This window comes from Manacus candei, unplaced genomic scaffold, assembly GCF_025592945.1.
Source record: "Manacus candei isolate 608988 ecotype Guabito, Panama unplaced genomic scaffold, ASM2559294v1 h1tg000081l, whole genome shotgun sequence".
Classification (NCBI taxonomy): Eukaryota; Metazoa; Chordata; class Aves; order Passeriformes; family Pipridae; genus Manacus; species Manacus candei.
Window position 1 is genome coordinate 2,367,051 of NW_026138129.1, and position 20,348 is coordinate 2,387,398.

General features: G+C 35.9%; 1 protein-coding gene across 5 annotated transcripts in view; it reads left to right on the top strand.

Moving 5' to 3' along the window:
- Window positions 1–20,348, top strand: part of PDE10A (phosphodiesterase 10A) — a 353,359-nt gene that overhangs the window by 269,353 nt on the left and 63,658 nt on the right. For all 5 annotated transcript variants that reach the window (XM_051811135.1, XM_051811134.1, XM_051811132.1 and 2 more), the window contains exon 3: window positions 13,190–13,218. In XM_051811135.1, coding sequence (XP_051667095.1) covers window positions 13,190–13,218 — 29 coding nt within the window. The remainder of the gene's footprint in view (window positions 1–13,189; window positions 13,219–20,348) is intronic.

The window sequence follows — 20,348 nt, forward strand, 5'->3', positions numbered from 1 at the left end:
AATTTTTCACTACTGAGATTAGTGGTAAAATTACTGTTCTATAGATTAGTGGTTTGAAGATATTGTGGCAAAATACATGAAAAACTGAGCTGCTCTGTCAGTAGAGAAGCTTAGAAAACAGCTTACCTGCTTATCCCACCCATGCTTTTTGTAAACATCCTTGGCTGTGTTACCAGTAAAGATAGGAATATGAAACCAGTTTATCTAGTGGTTTCTTTCTTTCCCCTGTGTACTGAAACTGGAGCCCTTTGGGGAAGCACAGGACAGATGAGAAAAGGACAAAAACAGGGGGAGTAGATACACTTGGGCTACAAAAAGGACAAGTGGGTTGTATAGTCTACTGCTGATGGCAGGCTGAGAGACTCACCCTGTTCAACTAATTAGGACCCCATGCATTCAAACACATATGTAGTATTTATTCTTTTCCATTTTCTTGATGATTTTTATTTCCATCAGATAGGATGCTACAGAGCCTGGGTTTCTTTGGGCTTAAAGAAAACATATTTTCAAGAATATAACAATTTGCAATTTAAGTAGGTAAACCCTATTTATATTAATATTAGCTGACAAACCGATGACCTAGAGTTTCTAAAAGAATGCATGCAGTTATATGCTTGTTTTAAGTTTATGGAAAATCCTTTTTTATGTCTAATTAAAGAACACTTGCTAAATGATGTGTGGAACAAGAGATAAGTCTAGTGAATGATAGTATTTCAAACCAGAACATTTAAAGCACTTAATAAGGATTTTTTGCTTGTTTTGATAAGTACTAAATGATCAAACTCTAAACAACCTCCCAATATTTTGCCAAAATGAATGTGTATTTGGGGACAGAACCCAGTCTTCACCACATGGCTGACTGCCAAGACTTTCTGCTGGAAAGCCAGCCATTATTTTCTACTTACTACTGCACAGTAGGATGAATCCACCTATTCACAGCGTTGAGCCATAGCTTTTTATTTTATTGTTATCTTTTGTATTAGATATTCATGAGAATAAATTTTCTCTAGCCATGTAGGTTATATTTCTCCCAAGACAAAACTGAAACATAATAGATGCATTTCTTTCCTAAAGCGTCTTCAAAAAAATTGTAGTTTGTAGCAGGGATTTTTCTTGGAACTGAATACATTTATATGCTGCCATTGATATTGTAGGCACATGTTATCCAATTTCATTGCCGTACTACAGTAGGCAAGCAAACAAAAGTAAATTAGGGGGTAGGTTTGCATTCCTTCAGTATATCTGGAGTTTTAATGGAAAAAGAAAGTATTAAAGGTAACAATACATTGTAAATCAGTAATAATTGGAATCGCAGGCATCTTTCAGAATGAAGTTAGGGAATCTGTCATTGTGCTGTGAAAGCAAGTTTCTCTCCAGGTTTGTTTTCTTCTTGAAATTTGTCTCAGTAATTCAAAACCTGGAAACTAACAATAATTTTCAATCTTAATGCCCTCCCTCTTTAACTGTTCCTAAAATCTTCTCATCTAAGGATGCTAAATCTTTTAAATGTAGGATAGACCAAAAGAAAAGGTATACTCAGTGGTATGAGTGGTATGTTTGTCTTGACTGTTGAAAGTGTTTCAAGATTTGAAGAGAATAGTGTGAGTTCTTACATAAACCTTTCTCTGCATGCTGTACAGCTATCTAAAACATATTAAAACTTCTGATTCATTCCAGTACTACACTAAAGGAAACTAATAAATAAAAATGAATGTTGATGTAGATCATCATATGCTTTGAATGGAAGAACCTGTTAAATCCAAACACCTCTGCAACTGTTAGGTTTCACTAAGAGAATGTGTCTCCAACCTGAAGGAAGCCATAGTTGTGTTTTGTTTTATTAAATATTAAACTATTACATACGAAGGAACTTGTTATGCTCAAAAAAATAATTAGCAATCATCTTAGCAAAGAGAATTTTCGGTGCCTCCCTAGCAATCTTCAGAATCTCAGGCTCTTTTAGTCTGCACCAACTAGTCTTAAATAACCCAGTCACTAAGAAACTGAGATGCCAGTGGGTCCTGTGTGCGGTATTTGTTTGGCCAGAACCTTCTGGTTCTCAGGAAATATCTCTGTGGTCAAACTAAGCCTGCACTGCCTGCCCTCAGCTTCTGTCTCTGGGTGTGTATATCCAGCCTTTCCCATGCATTGGTCATTTGCCTATGTAATTGTAGATTATATCTACAATTCACTGAGTTGCTGCAGCTGTAGACTGCCACAAGACAGTGGGGAGAGTGCAGAGGTGGCAGTTTTGGCTTAAATTGGTTTATTCTGGTGTGGACCTGCACCTTGCCATTCTTTTCTATATAGGTTCATCTCTTCAGGAAGAAAGAGTTTCAAATATTCTAATCTGAGATTGTATAAACGGTAGCTAATTAAGCCATAGACACACATCTATAAAATACTGTAAAAGGTTTGTGTAATAGAGTCATAGAACAGTTTGGGTTGGAGTGGACCTTAAAGATCACTTGGTTCCAATCCCCTACCATGGGCAGGGACACCTTCCACTAGACCAGGTTGCTCAGAGCTCTATCCAACATGACCTTGAACACTTCCAGGAATGTGACATCTACAGTTTCTCTGGGTAACCTGTTCCAGCACCTCACCACCTCCACAGTAAAGAATTTCTTTCTAATATCTAATCTAAATCTACTGTCTTTGAGTTTGAAGCTATTCCCCCCTTGTCTTGTCATTACATGGTCTTGTAAATAGCCTCTCTCCATCTTTCTTGCAGGCTTCCTTTGGGTACTGGAAGGCTCCCCCCAAAGCCTTCTGTTTTACAGGCTGAAAAATCATTATTCTCTTAACCTTTTCTCATATGAAATGTGATACATCCCTCTAATCAACCTGGTGGCTCTCCTCTGGACTCACTCCAACAGGTCGATGTCCTCCTGTGCTAATGGATCCATCAAAAGAAAAAGTGCCACACAAGTCTTTAAACTCTGGGAAAAACACATGCTTTGAAATAGTACACATCCTTCTTTGAATCGATTTCTATGTAGATATCAAAGTGAGGACTTTCCAAGAATGACTGTTAGGCTGGATAAAATATGCTCAGGGAGGACAGGGTGCTTAAAGGAGTTAAATGTTGTCACAGATTGTACTGATGAAAGTTGCAGAGAGAAGTGGTGTACATTTGAATAAATCAGCACATATGGGAACTTATATATATTAGTTTGGAGTGAACACTGGAATTTCAGTGTGTTAGCTATCTCTTTTTATAGTAAATCCATTTTGGCATATTTTTAAGGTGACAGGAATTTACATCTTTTTCAAGTAAATTAGAATACGAAGAGACACCACTTTACCAGGTTGAGAAAGACAATAGAAAGAGGAAGGCAACCAATTACAAAACAGTGATTTCAAAGTGAATTCAGTGTAGGCTCATAATTCAAGATGGTGAAGAGAAGAGCAAATAAAGCATCTCAGGTATCAAATAAGCAAGCCAGTCTGGCACAGTATTTAAAAGCACTGACATGTGCTAGATGCATTTGGCTGACCTTTTGTTTATTTTCTGAGAACATCACCTCAGAGAATAAGACTTACATTTCTGTGTGGATTATTTCTAGAGCAGTTTCATTGTTACTTATTGTACATCATAGTATGAATTTTATACACATTTATACATTTAAAGAAAAGTAATTGTTACAGGTATTTTCCCTCTCAGCTGTCTTAGAGACTGTTGAACTTGAAACCCTTTTTATAGAATTCAGGCTCAGAATGCATGGAGTAACTTGGAAGTGACCCTGGAAAATAAATTACTATTTTATAGAGTTTTTTATACATTTATGTTGTTTTGTTTCATTTAACATTATTGTTTTTATATACTAACTCATAAATGTGATTTTATAACCCTTATTTGTACTTTTATGCTATTTTGAATCCAACAGATTTATTTGCAATATTACTGGAGGTTTTTTTGTATAGTTAGTGTTGTCTAATGAACTTATAAATACTTCATTCTACTAGAATTTTAATAATGCCATCTGTTCGCTTGATGGAAAATGGCAAAGTGTATTGAAGCAACTACCTTTTTATTCTTGACAGCTGTATTTTTAAAGCTTAAGATTTAAGTTTCCAGGGTTTTTTCATTAACAGTGGCAGTGAACAATATTGCAAACAAAAGGAATTTTTTTTTTTTTGCAAATCTTACTTTGTGATTTGCATGTATGATTTTTGTTATATGCAGTTTGGTTTTTTGATCTGTAATAAGTACTATTATTTTTTTCTTTTTACTGGAACTTGTTTTCTACCATGGCAGAAAGTAAAGTAATCCTAGAGAGGTAAAGTAAAGTACATCAGCAGAGTACATCACCATTAGTAGCATCTGATGTCTTTGTCCGAGCTGCTTGCTCATCCTAGCATCTCTGTCCCTCTCTCTCTGTATATCCTCCTTTTAAAACTCTGTTTTGAAGCTCTTTTCTTTGGCTCTTCTTTCCACTTTCAGTCTTGCTTTATTTAATTGTGTTAACACTTAACCACGAGCTTATTATGTAGTTATGAGGCTGTTCTCTTTGTCGTACTGTTTTGTGGTTTAATCTCACTCCTGCGATTATTTGCCGAAATGTCTAGAAATGGTCAGATACCCTAGTAGCTCCTGAATGAATTAGTCCTGCATGTAAAAATCAGATGGCTTTATATGTACGCCTGAGTAAACGTGAGACCCAAATGGATTAACTAACACAGCTTCAGTGTACCTTAACTAGGTAGATGCAGAATGTAAAGAAGTGTCTAAGGAGCAGTTGTGTCACGGGGAGGTTTTTCCAAATTTCCCTTCCAGGTAGTTATATGACACTTGCTTATGTAAGAAATTCGTGTTGGTGTTGACAGAACTCTGTGGCAGGCCTGATGAAGGAAGTTGGGAAGAATGATGCTGCAACTGACAAATTATGAGATTCCTCCATCGTGACTGTTTCAAAACTACTTTGAAGGCATGGTGAGAAAGGACTTAGATTATGAATTACCCTTTTTATATTTGCAGGAATAGATTTCTCGCTTGGTTGCCTGCTCTCAGTATGTGATCATTAGTAGTTCTCTTAGATTGACAATTTGGGAGACAGACACAGCTCCTTATCCCAGCATGTGGCAACTTCAGCCGTGCTGAAGAGGTACAGTTGGCTCTGGTTCCCTTTATTCCACCAACAGAAGTGGTGCTTCCACTTTCTCTTACTGCTGTGTTAGATGTAGTTTATTAGCTTCCCAGCTGATTTCTTTATATATTTTCTGAGTTCTTATTAGTATTTCAATTAATTTACCATCTGCATAGGATTTTGTTAGTTAAATTAAAAAAAAAGCACATGGAAGTAATTTTGTCTTGCATGAACACATCCAGTTCTTCATTTACTCTAAACTTGTACATCTGAATGTGCAGTTTACTTTTGGACATTTCTACATTTTTTTTCATTTTCCCTTGATATCTATCTGTCAGGTGGACTGTTGGCATAGAATACCTTCTGAAATTGCCAGTGTAATCTCTTCTCTGTATGGCTGTGTCTGAGGCGCATTTGCGTTGAAACCTCTAAAGATGGGGCGATTTCTGTCACCAAGTCTTTCTCATGTTCCTAATTAAGATGCTGTGATTCACCTCCCTTGCTTATGGTTGAGTGTTTCAAGCAGCTAGATTATTATGATGGGATGACTACCTGTGTCTGATAGTACAGCCAGTCCTCTGTTCAAAGCCTGTGTCAAAATTTCTGTACTAAAAGTTGGTATGCAGTAGATTCATTGGCATAGTGGAGCATGAGGATGTGCTGGTAGGTATACTCAAAAATGCGAAAATAATCAGTCCACTGAGGACTGGGTCCTACCTTTAAATTTTTATAGCATCTCTTGGGGAACCACTCTGTATAAAAGGACTGAGTAATCTTGGTGCTGATGTGTCAAGCTATTTAATGACAATAATTCCTGATGCATGTGGACTGTTAGGTGGCATGACTTTGTAATGTGTTCTGGTGCTGAAGTGTCTGATGTTGGCTGTCACAATATTCTTCAAGGTTTACACAAGACCAATCAGAGGTATATAAACAGAGCTTCATTGGGAACATTCTTGTTTTCAGCCAAGGACAACTTGTATTTGTCACACTTTTATCTAGTTTTTTTAGTAAGCTCGCTGTTAAATAACCTTCATCAATTATTTCACATACTGCAAAGCCTTAATATCGTTATAGGATCACAAGTTGCTGGGTCCCCACAGCTTAGTGAATTACCGTTCTCAGTTCAGCAGTGGTAAATCAACATACCTACTATTTGTTGGGGTATTTAACTTCCTTTCATTTCTAGGAATTGGGTACCAGACTTGTTTGGAGATTTTTTAAATCATAGTGCACGTATCCCTGCCTGAAAACTTTTCTAAGTCTGGCCTAGCATTTTTAATACTGCACCTGCTATTAGGGAGAGTTAAAATTTGGCACTTGTTGAAATGTCAGTATAAGAATACTGAACTCCATAACATCTTGGATTTTTTTGTTGTTGTTGTACAACAGCCAAAAAGATTTTTTTATTACTTTTTTCCTGTATAATTCTTGTGGATTATAGTTACCTGTCATTATAAAATCATTTTAGACTAAAACTGAATAGTTCAGAAATTCAGAAGGTGCTGTCATTATCTTTCATAGAGAACTGTCTGTAATTTTGTAGTTACATATTCTGTTCCTTTCCACTCACTGAAGTTATAATTTTATTTTTTTTGACACTCTTCTCATTGCAAGCAAAATGTTTTACTCACAGTCCTACTACTCATAAGTAGTAAATAGTTCAATCTTTTCTTAATTTCAATCTGTTCATCATGTTAGTGTAACATGTCATTTTTCAAAGACTCCAAAATCCTGAATTATCTGCACATCATTATTCTGTAACATTCAACAGAGTCACTGAGAGCTTGATTATGATTACTAAAAAATCGGCTGAAATATCCTGAAAGCAAGAAGGCTTAATTTGTAAATTTTATTCTGTCACTTTTTCTTCTTCATCTTGATTATTTTTGGCATTTTCTCAGTTTCTGTTTTCGGTCTTCTGAATAAAGTAAATAAAATACATCTCTAATACAAATGTATGCATATTGTAGTGACAATACAGTTTCTTCAGAGGGATTGAAATGATTCCCCTGACGTAAATATGTTTCACACTGGATCACTGCACCCTCCCATGTGGTAACCTATCATCTCAAGCTCTAATGATCCCTTACCCTTGTTGACGTTAGCAAACTTTTCCTCTGGGGTGTTTTCTTTTGTTTCTTTTGTCAGCTGGTCTAAAGAGAAGAAAACTGCTCAGTACTGATTTTTCTGCAAGATTTTGAGGATTTTACTGCTAAGTGGAGTAACATGACATTTGTTTTCAATGTAGTCAGAGGTGCAGAAAGAAGAAAATCAGGTGGACTGTAAAGCTTCTTGTCCTAATTTTGGTTCTCTGTAGCAGATAAACACTGGAATCTGAAAATTTTTAACAACTTCTAAAGAGTCTTATAGCTTCCAATTTTATTACATGGATATGTTCTTTTCGTAAAAAGACTTTCCATGTTTCTATACAAAAAGAGGTGAGAATATAGTAATCAAAAAGATAGGGATGAGAACAAAATAGAAATAATTAAAGGCAAAAAGTTTACTAAAAACATTGGTATCTGATGCTTTATTTCTACAGGGTAAGTGAAAGATTACATTTTTCCCAACATGTGTAAGATTATTATTTCTTGCTGTCACTGAGCCATATGCAGTATTTCCTACCCCAGAAGCTGACAACCTGCTGAAAGTTCTTGGCCTGTTTGGGCCTAAAAACCTTTGAAGCCTTGCTCCGTGCCAGGGGTGGGAACTTCATGTCACTGAGCTCTGTGATCCCATCCCTTGCCTCACTGGGCTTACAGTAGAATTTGGGCTGTATATGGATGTTGGGGAAGGAGGAGGAAGTGCCTTTCCTTAAAGTTCTTCAGGCAGTTTATCAGTTGTGAAGAGATATTCCTGGACTAGGAATAAACAAGCCAGACCCAAGAGGCCCAGCAGGGTCTAGAAAGTATGCATGTCTTTAAAACATACAAATGCAGTGGACAAGATCCAAGCGGTCCTCCCAGGTTATTGGAGCTTTGTAGGACCTGCTTCAAGTCATGTTATGTTCTAATCATCTCCTTCAGCCCTGAATCACTGTACATAACAGAAATGCCATGACATTTAATACATAAAAGTATTTCTGGTTTCCAATGCATGCTGTAGCAGTTCTATTGATTTTAATGGAGTTGCTTAAGGTATATGTCTGAGTAGTATTTGAACCAACAGAGATGTAATTTTTCTCTTCTCAGTGAAAACAGCTGCTGAACACAATAAAACTTCAAATTTTGTGCAGTATATTTGAAAGATGTTCAAAAGTGAAGGAACAGCTCCATTCAAAAGTGAGAGGACAGATAGTACTCCAAAGCTAATGCTGTTTCTTAGATACATAGATTGCAGTAAGTGTTAAGGATACCTTATACTTGGCAACCAGCAGGATTCTGGAACAGAAAAAAATAAGGAGAAAATCAAGTTTGGTTTTAAAAGAGTAATACTGAAATCGTGTTACTACTGGATGAGAGACTTCCTTCACCGAACGTGTTTGCAAGACCTGTAATTAATTTTAAAGAAAGCTGCCTATAACAGTTAGTGCACTGAATGCCAAACAGAAATGCATATCAGAAAAGTGGTAGATGTAGGCAAAAAGGTATAGCTGTAAACTGGTCATATGAAAAAATGCTAAATTGTTATACATGCTCTTCAGCCCATTGTCTTGTGGCTGCATTCTGGCAATAAACAATGGTGATTGCACCTCGTTGACTGATAAGATAGATGAGCTAATGTGTTTAATGCTCTCATCACTCAGCAGCGTTGTTGAATAGGATATGAAGTAATAGGTGAATTACCATATAAAACACAATCATAATCTTTCTTGGTATTTAAGTACACAGAACAAAGTGTAAGCCTAAGACCAGGGAGGAAGTACAATACTGTTTTTCCAAAAGAGTTCCTGTGCTAAAACTAATTGGACATTCAAATTGTTGCTTCCTTGGTAAATGCATCAAAATATCATGTCTGAGATGTTAAAACTTGCTTTGCATTAAAGTTGTCTTTGTGACTACTCTGGCTTAGCATCTTGCAATTGTCAAAAGTTCATTTGCCTTTGTTTTGTTTTTTAAAATGCATGCATAGAAATGCAAGTACGCAATGAGTTTTTTTTAATGTGCAAAATACAATCTGGGTTTTCTTTTTTATATTAAATGAACAATTGTGCAATTTAACACCCCTTCACACACACCCCAACAGAAAGAACCTCAAACCAAACTAAACCTGGCCCCATTTATACTGTGCCAAATGACAAACTTCTGTGAATTTTTTTTCTGTCTGTTCCATTTTTTCTTTTCCACTTCTTCCTATCTTGACTTGGTTTAGTATGGAAGCTTTCCCAGATGGATACTGTCTTTAATTACCATAGTGATTATTATGAATATCTGTAGTGTACTATGCAGTTGTTAATTAGAATTGTGTAAGTAGTAAAGTAGAATTGTATAGATAGTAAAACTGAGGTATTAAAGTATGTTAAATTGTAATTTTGTTCTTAAACCACAACTCTTATCATGGAACTCCCCTCATTCTTCATTGCCTCCTCCTGATGCTGTGATCTCTGAAGAGAGCTTTTAAATAGTAATGTTTGCAACGTTGTCAAGATACAGGTGTAACTTTATTCTTGTGGTCTGAGATCGTTACCTGGTTTTGAAAGTTTAGAAATTGAACTGTTTCTTGCACATTTAGTGTATTTAACCAGCTCACTGTGGGGTGGAATAACATCATTGCTGGTGCAGTAGTTTTGATATGCAAACTTAGTGTATGGAGATCACAGAACATGCCAAGTTGGAAGGGGGGAAGCCTTTGAAATGTAGTCCCCTTCCCTGCAGTTTCCCGTTTTTCCAGTTGTGGTATCAGTGTGTGTTTATGCTCAAATTACCAAGACATTAACACAATGGGGTTTATAGCAGGGTGTTCTGCTAGATTACTGATGCATGCCTAGTGCTTCTGGAAGACACCTCTTGCTCAAGTTATGTGCTCCCTTGAGTTACCACCATCACTCTGCTGTTGGCATCAAGCCACACTGAGAATCATTGTGTTAAAAATACAGCTTGCAACAGCCTTGACTGAGACATATAGCCAAGTTAATGTATGTGTGTATAGTGATTTCTTTCCAAGAATTCATCACTTTATTTTTGAAACTATTAAGAACAATACCAGTATATTTAGAGGGTCAGAACTAAATAATATAATGTTTCTTCTACTAGTCTGTGTTAGTAATGATATCAACTATCCCCAAAAATTAGCGTGTGAATGGCAATATACTATCAACAAACAGGATCGAGAGGATGACACTTATTCATGTATCATGGTTGATTGTATTTGATGTCTAAAGAAAAAGTGAACTCCAACTGAAAATTTCTAGTGGCTGGAGCATTTTTATGGTTTCATTCACAAACACTTGCTTTCTCCCAGGTGTTTATTTCCATCCCTGTAGACACTAATATGACACTTTCTCTTTTCTGACTGTTTTCCCATGCAACATGCCATCATAAATGGGGACCTTTATATTCAAGCACATAATTTTTCTGTGAGATTTGGTTTTATAGTAAGCTGCTATTTATCAATGTACTTAATATCTATGAATTTATTTTAATGGCTAATCTGTTTCTTTAAAAGCTTCATATTTTACAGGGATGGAACTTGATTTACAATTAAGAGATTGTACCTTTTAAACAAACTGAATTCATGGCTTTTAAATAAACAGAAGTATGCATATTGAAGGTATTTTTCATAAATCCCCTGTTGCTTTCATATATTAACTAATCCTATACCTTGGCTATAATTTGTGGGAAAAGCTGCTATTCCAATGATTTTCCCTCTATTTAGCACACAGAAAGTAAGTTGTAAGGGAAGTATCATACTCTGTGCCATGGGTGCTAGCACTGGGGTGTGCATGCATCCAATCACTTGGTGTGTACCTTGACCTTAAAGACTGAACCTCCAGGAAGGCAATTTGATTCACTCCAGGTTCATGGGATCATGTTTCTTCCTTTGCTCTTGGGGAAAAAAAAAAGGTATGCTGTTTAGGCCTTTGGTTTCTTCTAATATGGAAAATTACTTTCTAGATCATTGTGTAGTAATATAACTTGTATCTAGATGGATTAACACAATATGTGTTACTTTTTTCCCCCTTCTCCGCCTCAGCTTTTGCTTTTCTTCTTCCCCTAAAAAAATCTTCCATTTTTCCCACCAGTTCATTTTCTCTGAATTGCAAATCTCATCTGTGGAGTTCTAATACCAAACTTCATAAACACTGTGTTTATCTTTCTTCTGAAAAAACGACACTGAAATTTTTTTTATGGTAGCTCAAATAGAGGTTATGTAGACTTTTATACTGTGTAGTAAGTCTTAGATTTCGTGCATTTAATCTGTCCTCTGTCTATCGTTGGAAACTGTAGTGGCAGTTATGTCTTGCAATGGTGGGACAGCCATAGAATTGTGATGGTAGTCATTTATATTAGATATATTACAATAAATTGATTTTGTTCCAGTAGAGGGAGATTACTAGAAATGCTGGTGACTCAGGTTTAATAACAAGCCAAACATAATCTAATACCCCTCTTACTCTGGAAAAATGTGAGGAAAAAAACCCCATCCTTTAAACAGAAAAGTATCACCACTGATTCAAGAAATGTTTGATGCATTGGTTACTGAAAACTGAGAGTATACTCCAGGGAAAGTGTCATGTCATCACTCTATTTTCTATTGTTCACATTTTCTGTCCCTCAGTGTCAGCAATCAGGTAGTGGGGAGATGGATTTTGAGTCTAGCTTTGGCTGTTCTTGTAATTGATATGTAGATTTGGTTCTTTCAGGCAGATAACATCACTGAATGTGGCAGAGTATGTGCTGCACCTTGCACTGCAAGCAACAGAACTACCTTAAATAGCTCAATTAAGTTTACATCTCTGTTCAGTGTGTGTAAATTACTGGTAGATCATTTGACTGGTGTTAAGAGGAGACTAATATTTCCTCATGGATTTGAAATACATTGTTTTTCTTGGCATCACTCAATTTTGAGGAGAAATCTGTATTACTATAGAGAGTTCTTTCATGAGAAATTATATACTAAATGTGTTTTCTAGAAAATGTTATTTTCTACTTTTATTGTTTAAAAGTTCATCTTAAATGGCAAGATATGAAGAGCCTTTGGCAAATATAGACATATGATATTTCTCTGTGAGATTAAATCTATTTGCTGACTTAATTTTGATTCTGAAGCATTGTAATTTGATTCCTAGGATCAAATAAAAGGTTACAAATAGTTCTCTTCATGTTTTCAGGAACAACTAACCAGCTGGAGGTTTGTAAAGGTGTGTTTAAGCTACTTCTGGTGTGGTTAAACTGAAAGTTGGAAACTCCTCCTGTGGCAGATGCGTTCTTGCTGTACAGCTGCTTTCCCTTTACTTTTGGAAATACTACTCAATGTTTGAGCTAGTGCTCTGCTATTGTATCTGTGTTTATTTAACTTATAAAAATGCACGAGAGTCTGCTTGCATTTGAAGAATAAAACATTATAGTGTAGATATATATATAAATATAAAATCTTGAAATCTCTTCTCTTTTAATGTGTTATGCCAGATCACATCAGTGCAGTTCTTCTGTTCTTATGGCTACAAGACTTTTTTCCCACATCCAAAAAATCAGCAGGAATAGCATCTTTGATCTTCAGAGTAGAAGGTCTAAGTCTGCTCATTAGCTTCTTTATATACCTAGGATGTTGGTGGCATATATTTGGTAGCAAAGGCTTTTACTTCTCAGACTATGCAGTATTAACAGTTGCTTTAATGAATTGGAATATAAATGTAGGATTTAGCTGGCCTGTGCCAATTTGCCTCTGACTTCTGAAATGTATGACATTTTTAATTTTTACTAGGTCAAGATAGAATTCATAAATACTTTATCCTAATTTTAATGAATTTTTAACTCAAGAATTTTTTAAAAGACTGTAAATGCAAGCCAGTCTCAGGATATTTCAGTCACTTTATTGAACCATGTTAGAAAAGTTTTGTAAAAAGATGCAAAAATTGTTTGAAATTTGTTATCTTATTCTTCATTCAGTCTAAAAACTTCCCAGAGTGTCTAATTGTTTGGTTTGTTTCCTTTTAGATGAATCAACTCCTAAAGAAGTCAGCAGGGTAAGTGCTACTCTCTATCCCCTCTAAAAAGTAGTGTAGTCTCTGAGGCCCTCAGTTCACTTGAGATGATTTTTACGTAGTCTCTGATCAAGCATAAGAGGAAACAAGGGAAGGAATATGCCCTATCTCCCCTTTTGAGATGTGGTGTGGTAGAAATGAGCTAAATTCTCTAATTTGAAATATTTTGCAGTGTTCTGTATGAAATGTAATGTAAAATCCTAAAAAAACATATTCAGTAATAAGTTCCCTACCCTAGCCTTATATCTGATTGACACTGTGTCCTGCAGAATATCTGTCCATGACTGATGACTAATTGCAGGAATCTGTTAGAAACAAGTGTCTTTGTTGGGAATGAGAAAAGGTCAGTACAGGACAATCTGTTGCCCTCAGATGGGTCCAGCCACCCTGAAGCACCCCATGAGGTGGGGGAGCCACTTACAACTTTCTAAAGTGGAATCATAGTCCTGCTTTTTTCCACTTCTTGAATGAGTTGCATAAATTATTTCATGTTCCCAGGAGAAACATGGTAGTGTTAGACACATATTAAAAATAAGGCTGATTGAAAGACTGCAAAAGCTGGCTGAGTGGTCTTGCACTCAATAGAAGTCCTTTGAAGAATGTTAGAGTATGGAAGGAGTGGAGAACTCAGGCTGGTAGTGGAAACTCAGTTTGGTAACCCTGTAAGCGGAGGGCTGGCATAAGGGGAAACTGAAGTTCACCTCATATGTGACTATGAAAAGATATTAAATGTTATCTAAATTGGGTTTATTCATGCAGAAGTACTCCATATACATGATGTGCCATGGATTTATAAGGGTGTTGGGCATGTAGGTGAAAATTAATATGTTTTAGTAATTCATTAACTTGTAACATGATTTTTGTCTCTTAGTATTCAACTGCTATGACAGTTAAGTGAATACCTACCAGTGTAACCTAGGATTATTGTTATTAGTATATCTAAACATAATATTTTGATTTCAAAATAATGAAGGATCTGCCTAAAAATCTCAGAAGCTCTAGTTATGTATGTGGAAGAAAGTTCCTTTTCATTGTCATTAATTTGGTAAATAGATTATCATTTACCTAAAACTGTAAAATAATTATGAAACATATCTTGGTTACCACATTTGAGCGATTTAAGGCAAAGAAAGCAAGTTCTGGAACCCTGAACCCCCCCAGGTCTGCACTGCCAGTCACCTCTTCTGTCTTTTGGACCATCTGCTGGCAGCCATCTCAGCCCCTCAAAGTCATGTATAGTGGCTCTGAGTTTTCCAAAAGATAGATGGGCTGTCGCTTGAAGCCATGGAATCAGTGGTGTGCAGATGATACTTTAGATGTTCTGAAGTAAACATTTTCTCCCTTGTTTTTTTGAGCCATCAATCATTGTGCACTTGGTGTGTATACTCTGTTGCACTATTATTTGTTTTTTTTTCTTTTAAAGTACTTGAAGGCACTCAGTAATGTACCATGCTACAGATTAACAGTTTTGTTAATTTGTAGTATTTTTTAATAATGCCATATATAATAATGTAGACCATTGTATTACCTCCTCTTCCTTCAGCAGCAGCTTAAACAGATACCAGTTTAATTAAAATATAAACATAAGTTGTAATTTAAATTAGGAAAGGTTCTGTATATGAGTAATGTTTTTCAGACAAAAAGACATGTTCATGCTGACTGAAGAATTATGAGTTTTAAAGTCATTAAGTGTTACATTTTTAATTCCTGAAAAAGTTTGCAAGAAGTAGCTTGTATCATAGGGAAGAAAAAATTAAGGTTAGTGAAAGGGAATTTGGTGCAGAATTAAATCACTGTTGATTCAGAATATTATGTTAGCTAGAAAACAAGGTAGAAATATACTGAGAAAAATCTTTCATTACTGGAAGGAAATTTCAGTATTTTCAAGGGGTTTATGTTGCAGTTTTACTCTGAAAATTTAAGAAGTTTTGAAATAGAAGTTTTAAAATCCCATTGTTTAGGAACTACATTTTTAATATTTTGTCATTTTTAGCATCTTAGTGGAAAAATTAACATAAAGCAGCAATCTTGGCTATCAGCAGTACACTGCAAGTTTTCAAAACAAGGAGAGAGGAGAAAATAGAAGAAAACAGGAGAAAATGTCCACATATTTTAAACCTTGAGTTTTTTAGAGTAGAAAAGAAGCTTCTCAAAATTTATTATTTTTGATTCTGGTCTACTAATGGCAATTTCCTCAATATTTCTGTGTTCAGAAGTTACATGTAAAGCTTTCGTAGTTTGACTTGACATTGCATCTGATGATTGGTGGTGGGGGGAAATTTCCTGATGCCTGTAAACTGCTTTTGGCATAAGAACAGCTCTGGTTACAAAATACCTCATGAGCATCTGTGACCAAACAGTGAACCTGTGAACTTTTTTCTGCATACTAAATTACAGTGTTTATGAAATATATGTAACTGGGGACAGAATCTCCTTTTCACATGATGTAGTATTGGGAACATCCTTGGAAATGCTGAGTTTCTTTTGCTTACTTATTGTGCAGATGTGTGTTGGCTGATCCTATCCATCCTAGCTACATAAGTGGTTTTCTGGGCAGAGGGATTTCAGAAACAAAACCAACTATTGAACTATTTTGATGAAGAAAATTTAAGCTAAATTTTATACTGTGTTTTTTTGCTGTTTTGTCTGCAAAAGAAATGAAAAAAGAGGAGTGTGAGTTTGAGCACTAAGTGCATGTTTATCCATGTACATCCAAACTAAAGATGTAGTTCTTTGACAGCATTAGTGAAAACAGTGTGCATTGGAGACATGTTATTCTTTTCAGTTGGCAAAAATAACCCCATTCCTTCATGAACTATAGCCAGGATTTTGTTCTACGTGCTGCTAAGTTTCCCGTGATCACTGTGTGCTCTTTTGTACCTCAGATTCTGAAGTTTAAATGAAAATACTCAGTGTTCCTGATATGATCACAGCAAAATTAGCTGTTCATTTTGCTTAATAACTTTCCATTCCATGTTTATGTGAACAATACTTCCAGTGAAGCTGCGTTTTGGCAAGTACCTTTGCTTTGAAAACTCCGGTGATGCCAACAACAATTCACTTTGCAGAAGTTTACCATATAAACACCAGAAAATTGTTACCCAGGAAGTGACTAGCTCACTTACAGTACTTTATTCTTGGAAATAGGAATGATACTTTAATCCTCTCCTTTCCCCTTTTTGGACTTGAAGCTTTCGGCAGCTGCCTTGGCACCAGCGAGCACCCAGCGCAGTATGTCACTGATAGTTACAGAATTAGCAAGTGTGTTTTCAGTAAATAGTTGCAGTAATTGCATGTATCTTCACTGTGAAACTGCTGATAAAAGTTTGGGTTCTTTATGACACGTTGGCAAAGCAAGCTCATTCCTTGTAGCATTTTCTTATTAAAGATTGGATTTAAATGTCTTCGCACAGTATCAGAACTGAGGACTGTGACAAATTAATCAAAAAGTTAGGGGAACTAGAAAAAAAATATATATAGGTATATGTATATTTAGTCTTTAGAAGTGTTGCAAATGGCATTGTCACGAGAAGAAGATGCTTGTATAAGCAGATTTCTTTAAAAAGAAAATCTTGTGTATACTGTGGTAGTGATAAGCAACAGTGGTAGGAAAATGAGGAAGTTTATTTTTAATTTTGTACATGGTGTCTTTAGAGTGCTTGCAAGTCAAGTATTAGGAGGGAATGTAGTTTTATAAAAAGCTTTTTAAAAACAGGAGCAATATTCAGCCTTGTCAAGTTAAAATGAAACTCATTATGCTGTTTTGTTATATAATCTGGAGAGATGATATAATTGAGATATTAATGTTTTATGAGCCCTACAGTTAATAACAGATTATATGGTTACTTTTATATAATCATAAGGTTCTTGTCTCACAAGTGAAGCTTTTGCTTTTTATTATGTATTTTTCCTATTACTAGTGAAGCAATTTATTTCAGTGTTACTATTTGGTAACATGCAAGGATCTGATGGAAAGATTAGAATTGGATGCCATTAAATGGGGGTTATGTGGCAAGAAGCTTCTTCTAGGAAAGATATTCATTGTCTCTCTGAGGCTTGAAAATCAGCTGCATAAAAAGGCTGGCAAATGTGTGCTTTCAGAATTATTCAGTTCTTTCTGTTCAGAATGAGAGAGCTGGTTTACATCTTTTGTCTTAATAGGGCCTGTCCTGCCAAATGTCATGTCATATTTTCCTTTTGCTTTTGTCGTGAAGGTGTTTGATGAGCAAACAAACAATTCATAAATACCTCTGTATGGTGTGGCAGTGCTAAACTTTATTTACCGTACAAGTCCTAACCCATGTCCTCTCCAGTCAAAACAAGAAGAATAGACGTCAGACAAATGCACGTAGAAGCAGTTTTCTCTGAGGCTATGTACAAGCATTAAAATTAATCACCTCAGCTAAGTCTGCTCTTTATAGTTTCTTGCTTTCCAGTATCCAAGTTTAAAGAAAACTGGTTACTGCAACCAATCCCAGTTACCTCTTTTGATTTTTTGGAGCAAAGAGATTTTTCTGAGTTTCCTCTTCATGCTCATTGCTCCTCTGAAAGCCAGCTCTGCACTGTGAGCTTGCTTACCACACTCTTTCTACTTTTATTTTTCAATCAGAGGATTTGGCATCTTTTGGCTCAGCATTTTCACCTTAAAGGAAGCAAGCAGTTTTATTAGCCTTTTCTAGGGTTGTTTTTTCTTGTATTTTTTAATTATTTTTTTTTTAATGAAGTAAATGTCCCTATTTTTAGTTATTCAAATGTGCAGTATAGATGGGTTTTCACTTTTCATAGGATGTAGTTGTCTCTTAGTTATCTGTGCCCAAAAATAACAAACACCAGTTTCGGTGCAAGATGTGAACTAACTATCACTGCAGATAAACAATGCAAAATATTGCAGCTAGTGTGAAAGTACCAGGCCTACAAATGGTAGGAGGACAAAAGGTAGCAGTACATGTAAACATAAATAGCAAATATTTAGACAACCTAACTTACCACACATAAAAATGACCTGAATAAATTATATTTTTGGTTTAATTAAATAGATTGGCTTTTTTTTTTTTCTACAACCATTCCTTTCTTTATACTGACTGGTCTTCAGAAATGCAATAACATCACTATAGCTAAAATACAATAATTTCTTACATTTAAAGTAAGTGACTATTGTGATACTTCTAGGTCTGGCCTTCTTTGTTTCTACACTAGATGTCTGAATACTCATTGCAGTAAAGTGCAATGACACATGGAATGAATATTTTAAGTAGTTTTAAACTAAATGTCTCTTACAAGCCTGCCTTTGCCTGCAAGGGACTGGATTTAGTCACCGATATGTTCCTCTCTAGTTATGCATTCCTTTGTGGGGAAGAAAGAAAAGAGAAGAAAAATTTAAGAATATTTTTCAGTTTAAATAAACCTGCTTATTATGTGGGCAAATAAAGTAATAGTGCCAAAATTCTTAAAGAACATATAGTATTTTGTTAGAAAAGATACAGTAATTGAGTATGGTTTGAATACTGGTTATCGTTCCAGAATATAAGTCAAGGAGGCACCTGGAAAATTATATAGAGCAAGTCTCTTGAATCAGGTGGTAAGTGTGAATCTGGGATTTTTCATAACGCTACATGAGGGAAGAGAAAGCTGATCTATTTCAACAAAAGGCATCAAACATTTTAGTTTGTTTATTTATTTTCATGACCACAATGCTTATTTTTAAGATCTACAGAAAAATTGCTGTTGGGTATTCTTTTTATATAATGTAAATATCATTGGCACTGAGAATTTAAGTATGTAACATCAGTCTTTCTATACTTCTGCTCAAGTTTGAGAATACCTGACATGAAATAGTTCAGACTGACATCGCAAATCAAATGTTAAGTAAATATTCAGACCATTAAGACTGCAAACAAATGCTCCTCTTTTTTTATTTGAAGGGTTTTTTTAGTTCATCTTTAACTGCGTTGGCCTTATGACTCTTGTTGCCAGGACTATAGTTTTATAGGAAAGAAAACTTGTGTTGGCTGTAAGTTTATCAGGAGATTTTGGTTGTTTTTAGTTCAGCAGTTGTCTATGTTCTGTAGTGTGCTTCATAGCGAAGAAAGAAGCTGTCAGTTTTAAAGAGTTGACCAAAGAAGCTTGGGTACAGGTTGTTGTCACATTTTGAACCCTATGACTCTCATATTTGTGGTAAAATCCAGTCCCTGCCTAAGGACATTGTTTTGTGTAAAATGTTGTGCAGAATCCCTTGAATTCATTATCGGCAGGTCTTGATGCTACCATTGACAGATGAATTTAGGTGGTTTGAAGAAGCTGGTTGTCTGAAATACTAAGTGATGTAACCAGAGAGAGAATAGGTCTTTTAAACTCCTGTGTCTATATACCATGTCCTTGGCCTACGTACATCCTTTATTCTTAGTGATTTACCACCCTTCAACAACTGAGGCTCTCTACAAGAGCCTCTATTTGCCCCAACAGATCCTTTATTTTTTTGTTATTGTTCTTTCTTGCTTGCTCGCTTGCTTGTTTGCTTACATGTCTCAGATTAAATTTATGACCTCAGTTTCAAGTGTCCCTACGTCTATTCATGGCGTGGCCCCTCTGACATCTATAGAGTATGTTGCAATTGGATAGGGTAGCACTGAATACAACACATATAACATTGGCTCGCTCAGCACTGCTAGTGTTCTTATTGCACACTCCTGCCAGGCAGCCTGCACGATGGTGAGAGCCAGGCAGTGCCCCTCACCTCCCCACCTCCCAGCTCCTCTGGCATAGCCTAGGGGAAATCTGGGATAGCACTGGCTATGAAGATCCATACTTCATATGGATCTTCCTGTGACTCTCACAGTTCTGAGGTTTTTTTCTTTTCCTCATCCGTTGAAATTCTGCATCCCCAAAAATACATCTGGCCAGCCCTCTCCACATTAAGTGGAATTTGCGCTCCTTGTTTATTCTAACTCTAGTCTGCAATAAGGTCATATGCTATGAGGTCTGTAAAAGGACCAGACTGTGTTGCAGAACCAGGCAATTGTTGATCTGGAGAAAGAGCTCTGTAGTAGGAAGTAAGTCTTAAATAGAAACTTGCTCTTCTCATTGCTATTCAGGAGACATTTTAAGAAGATATA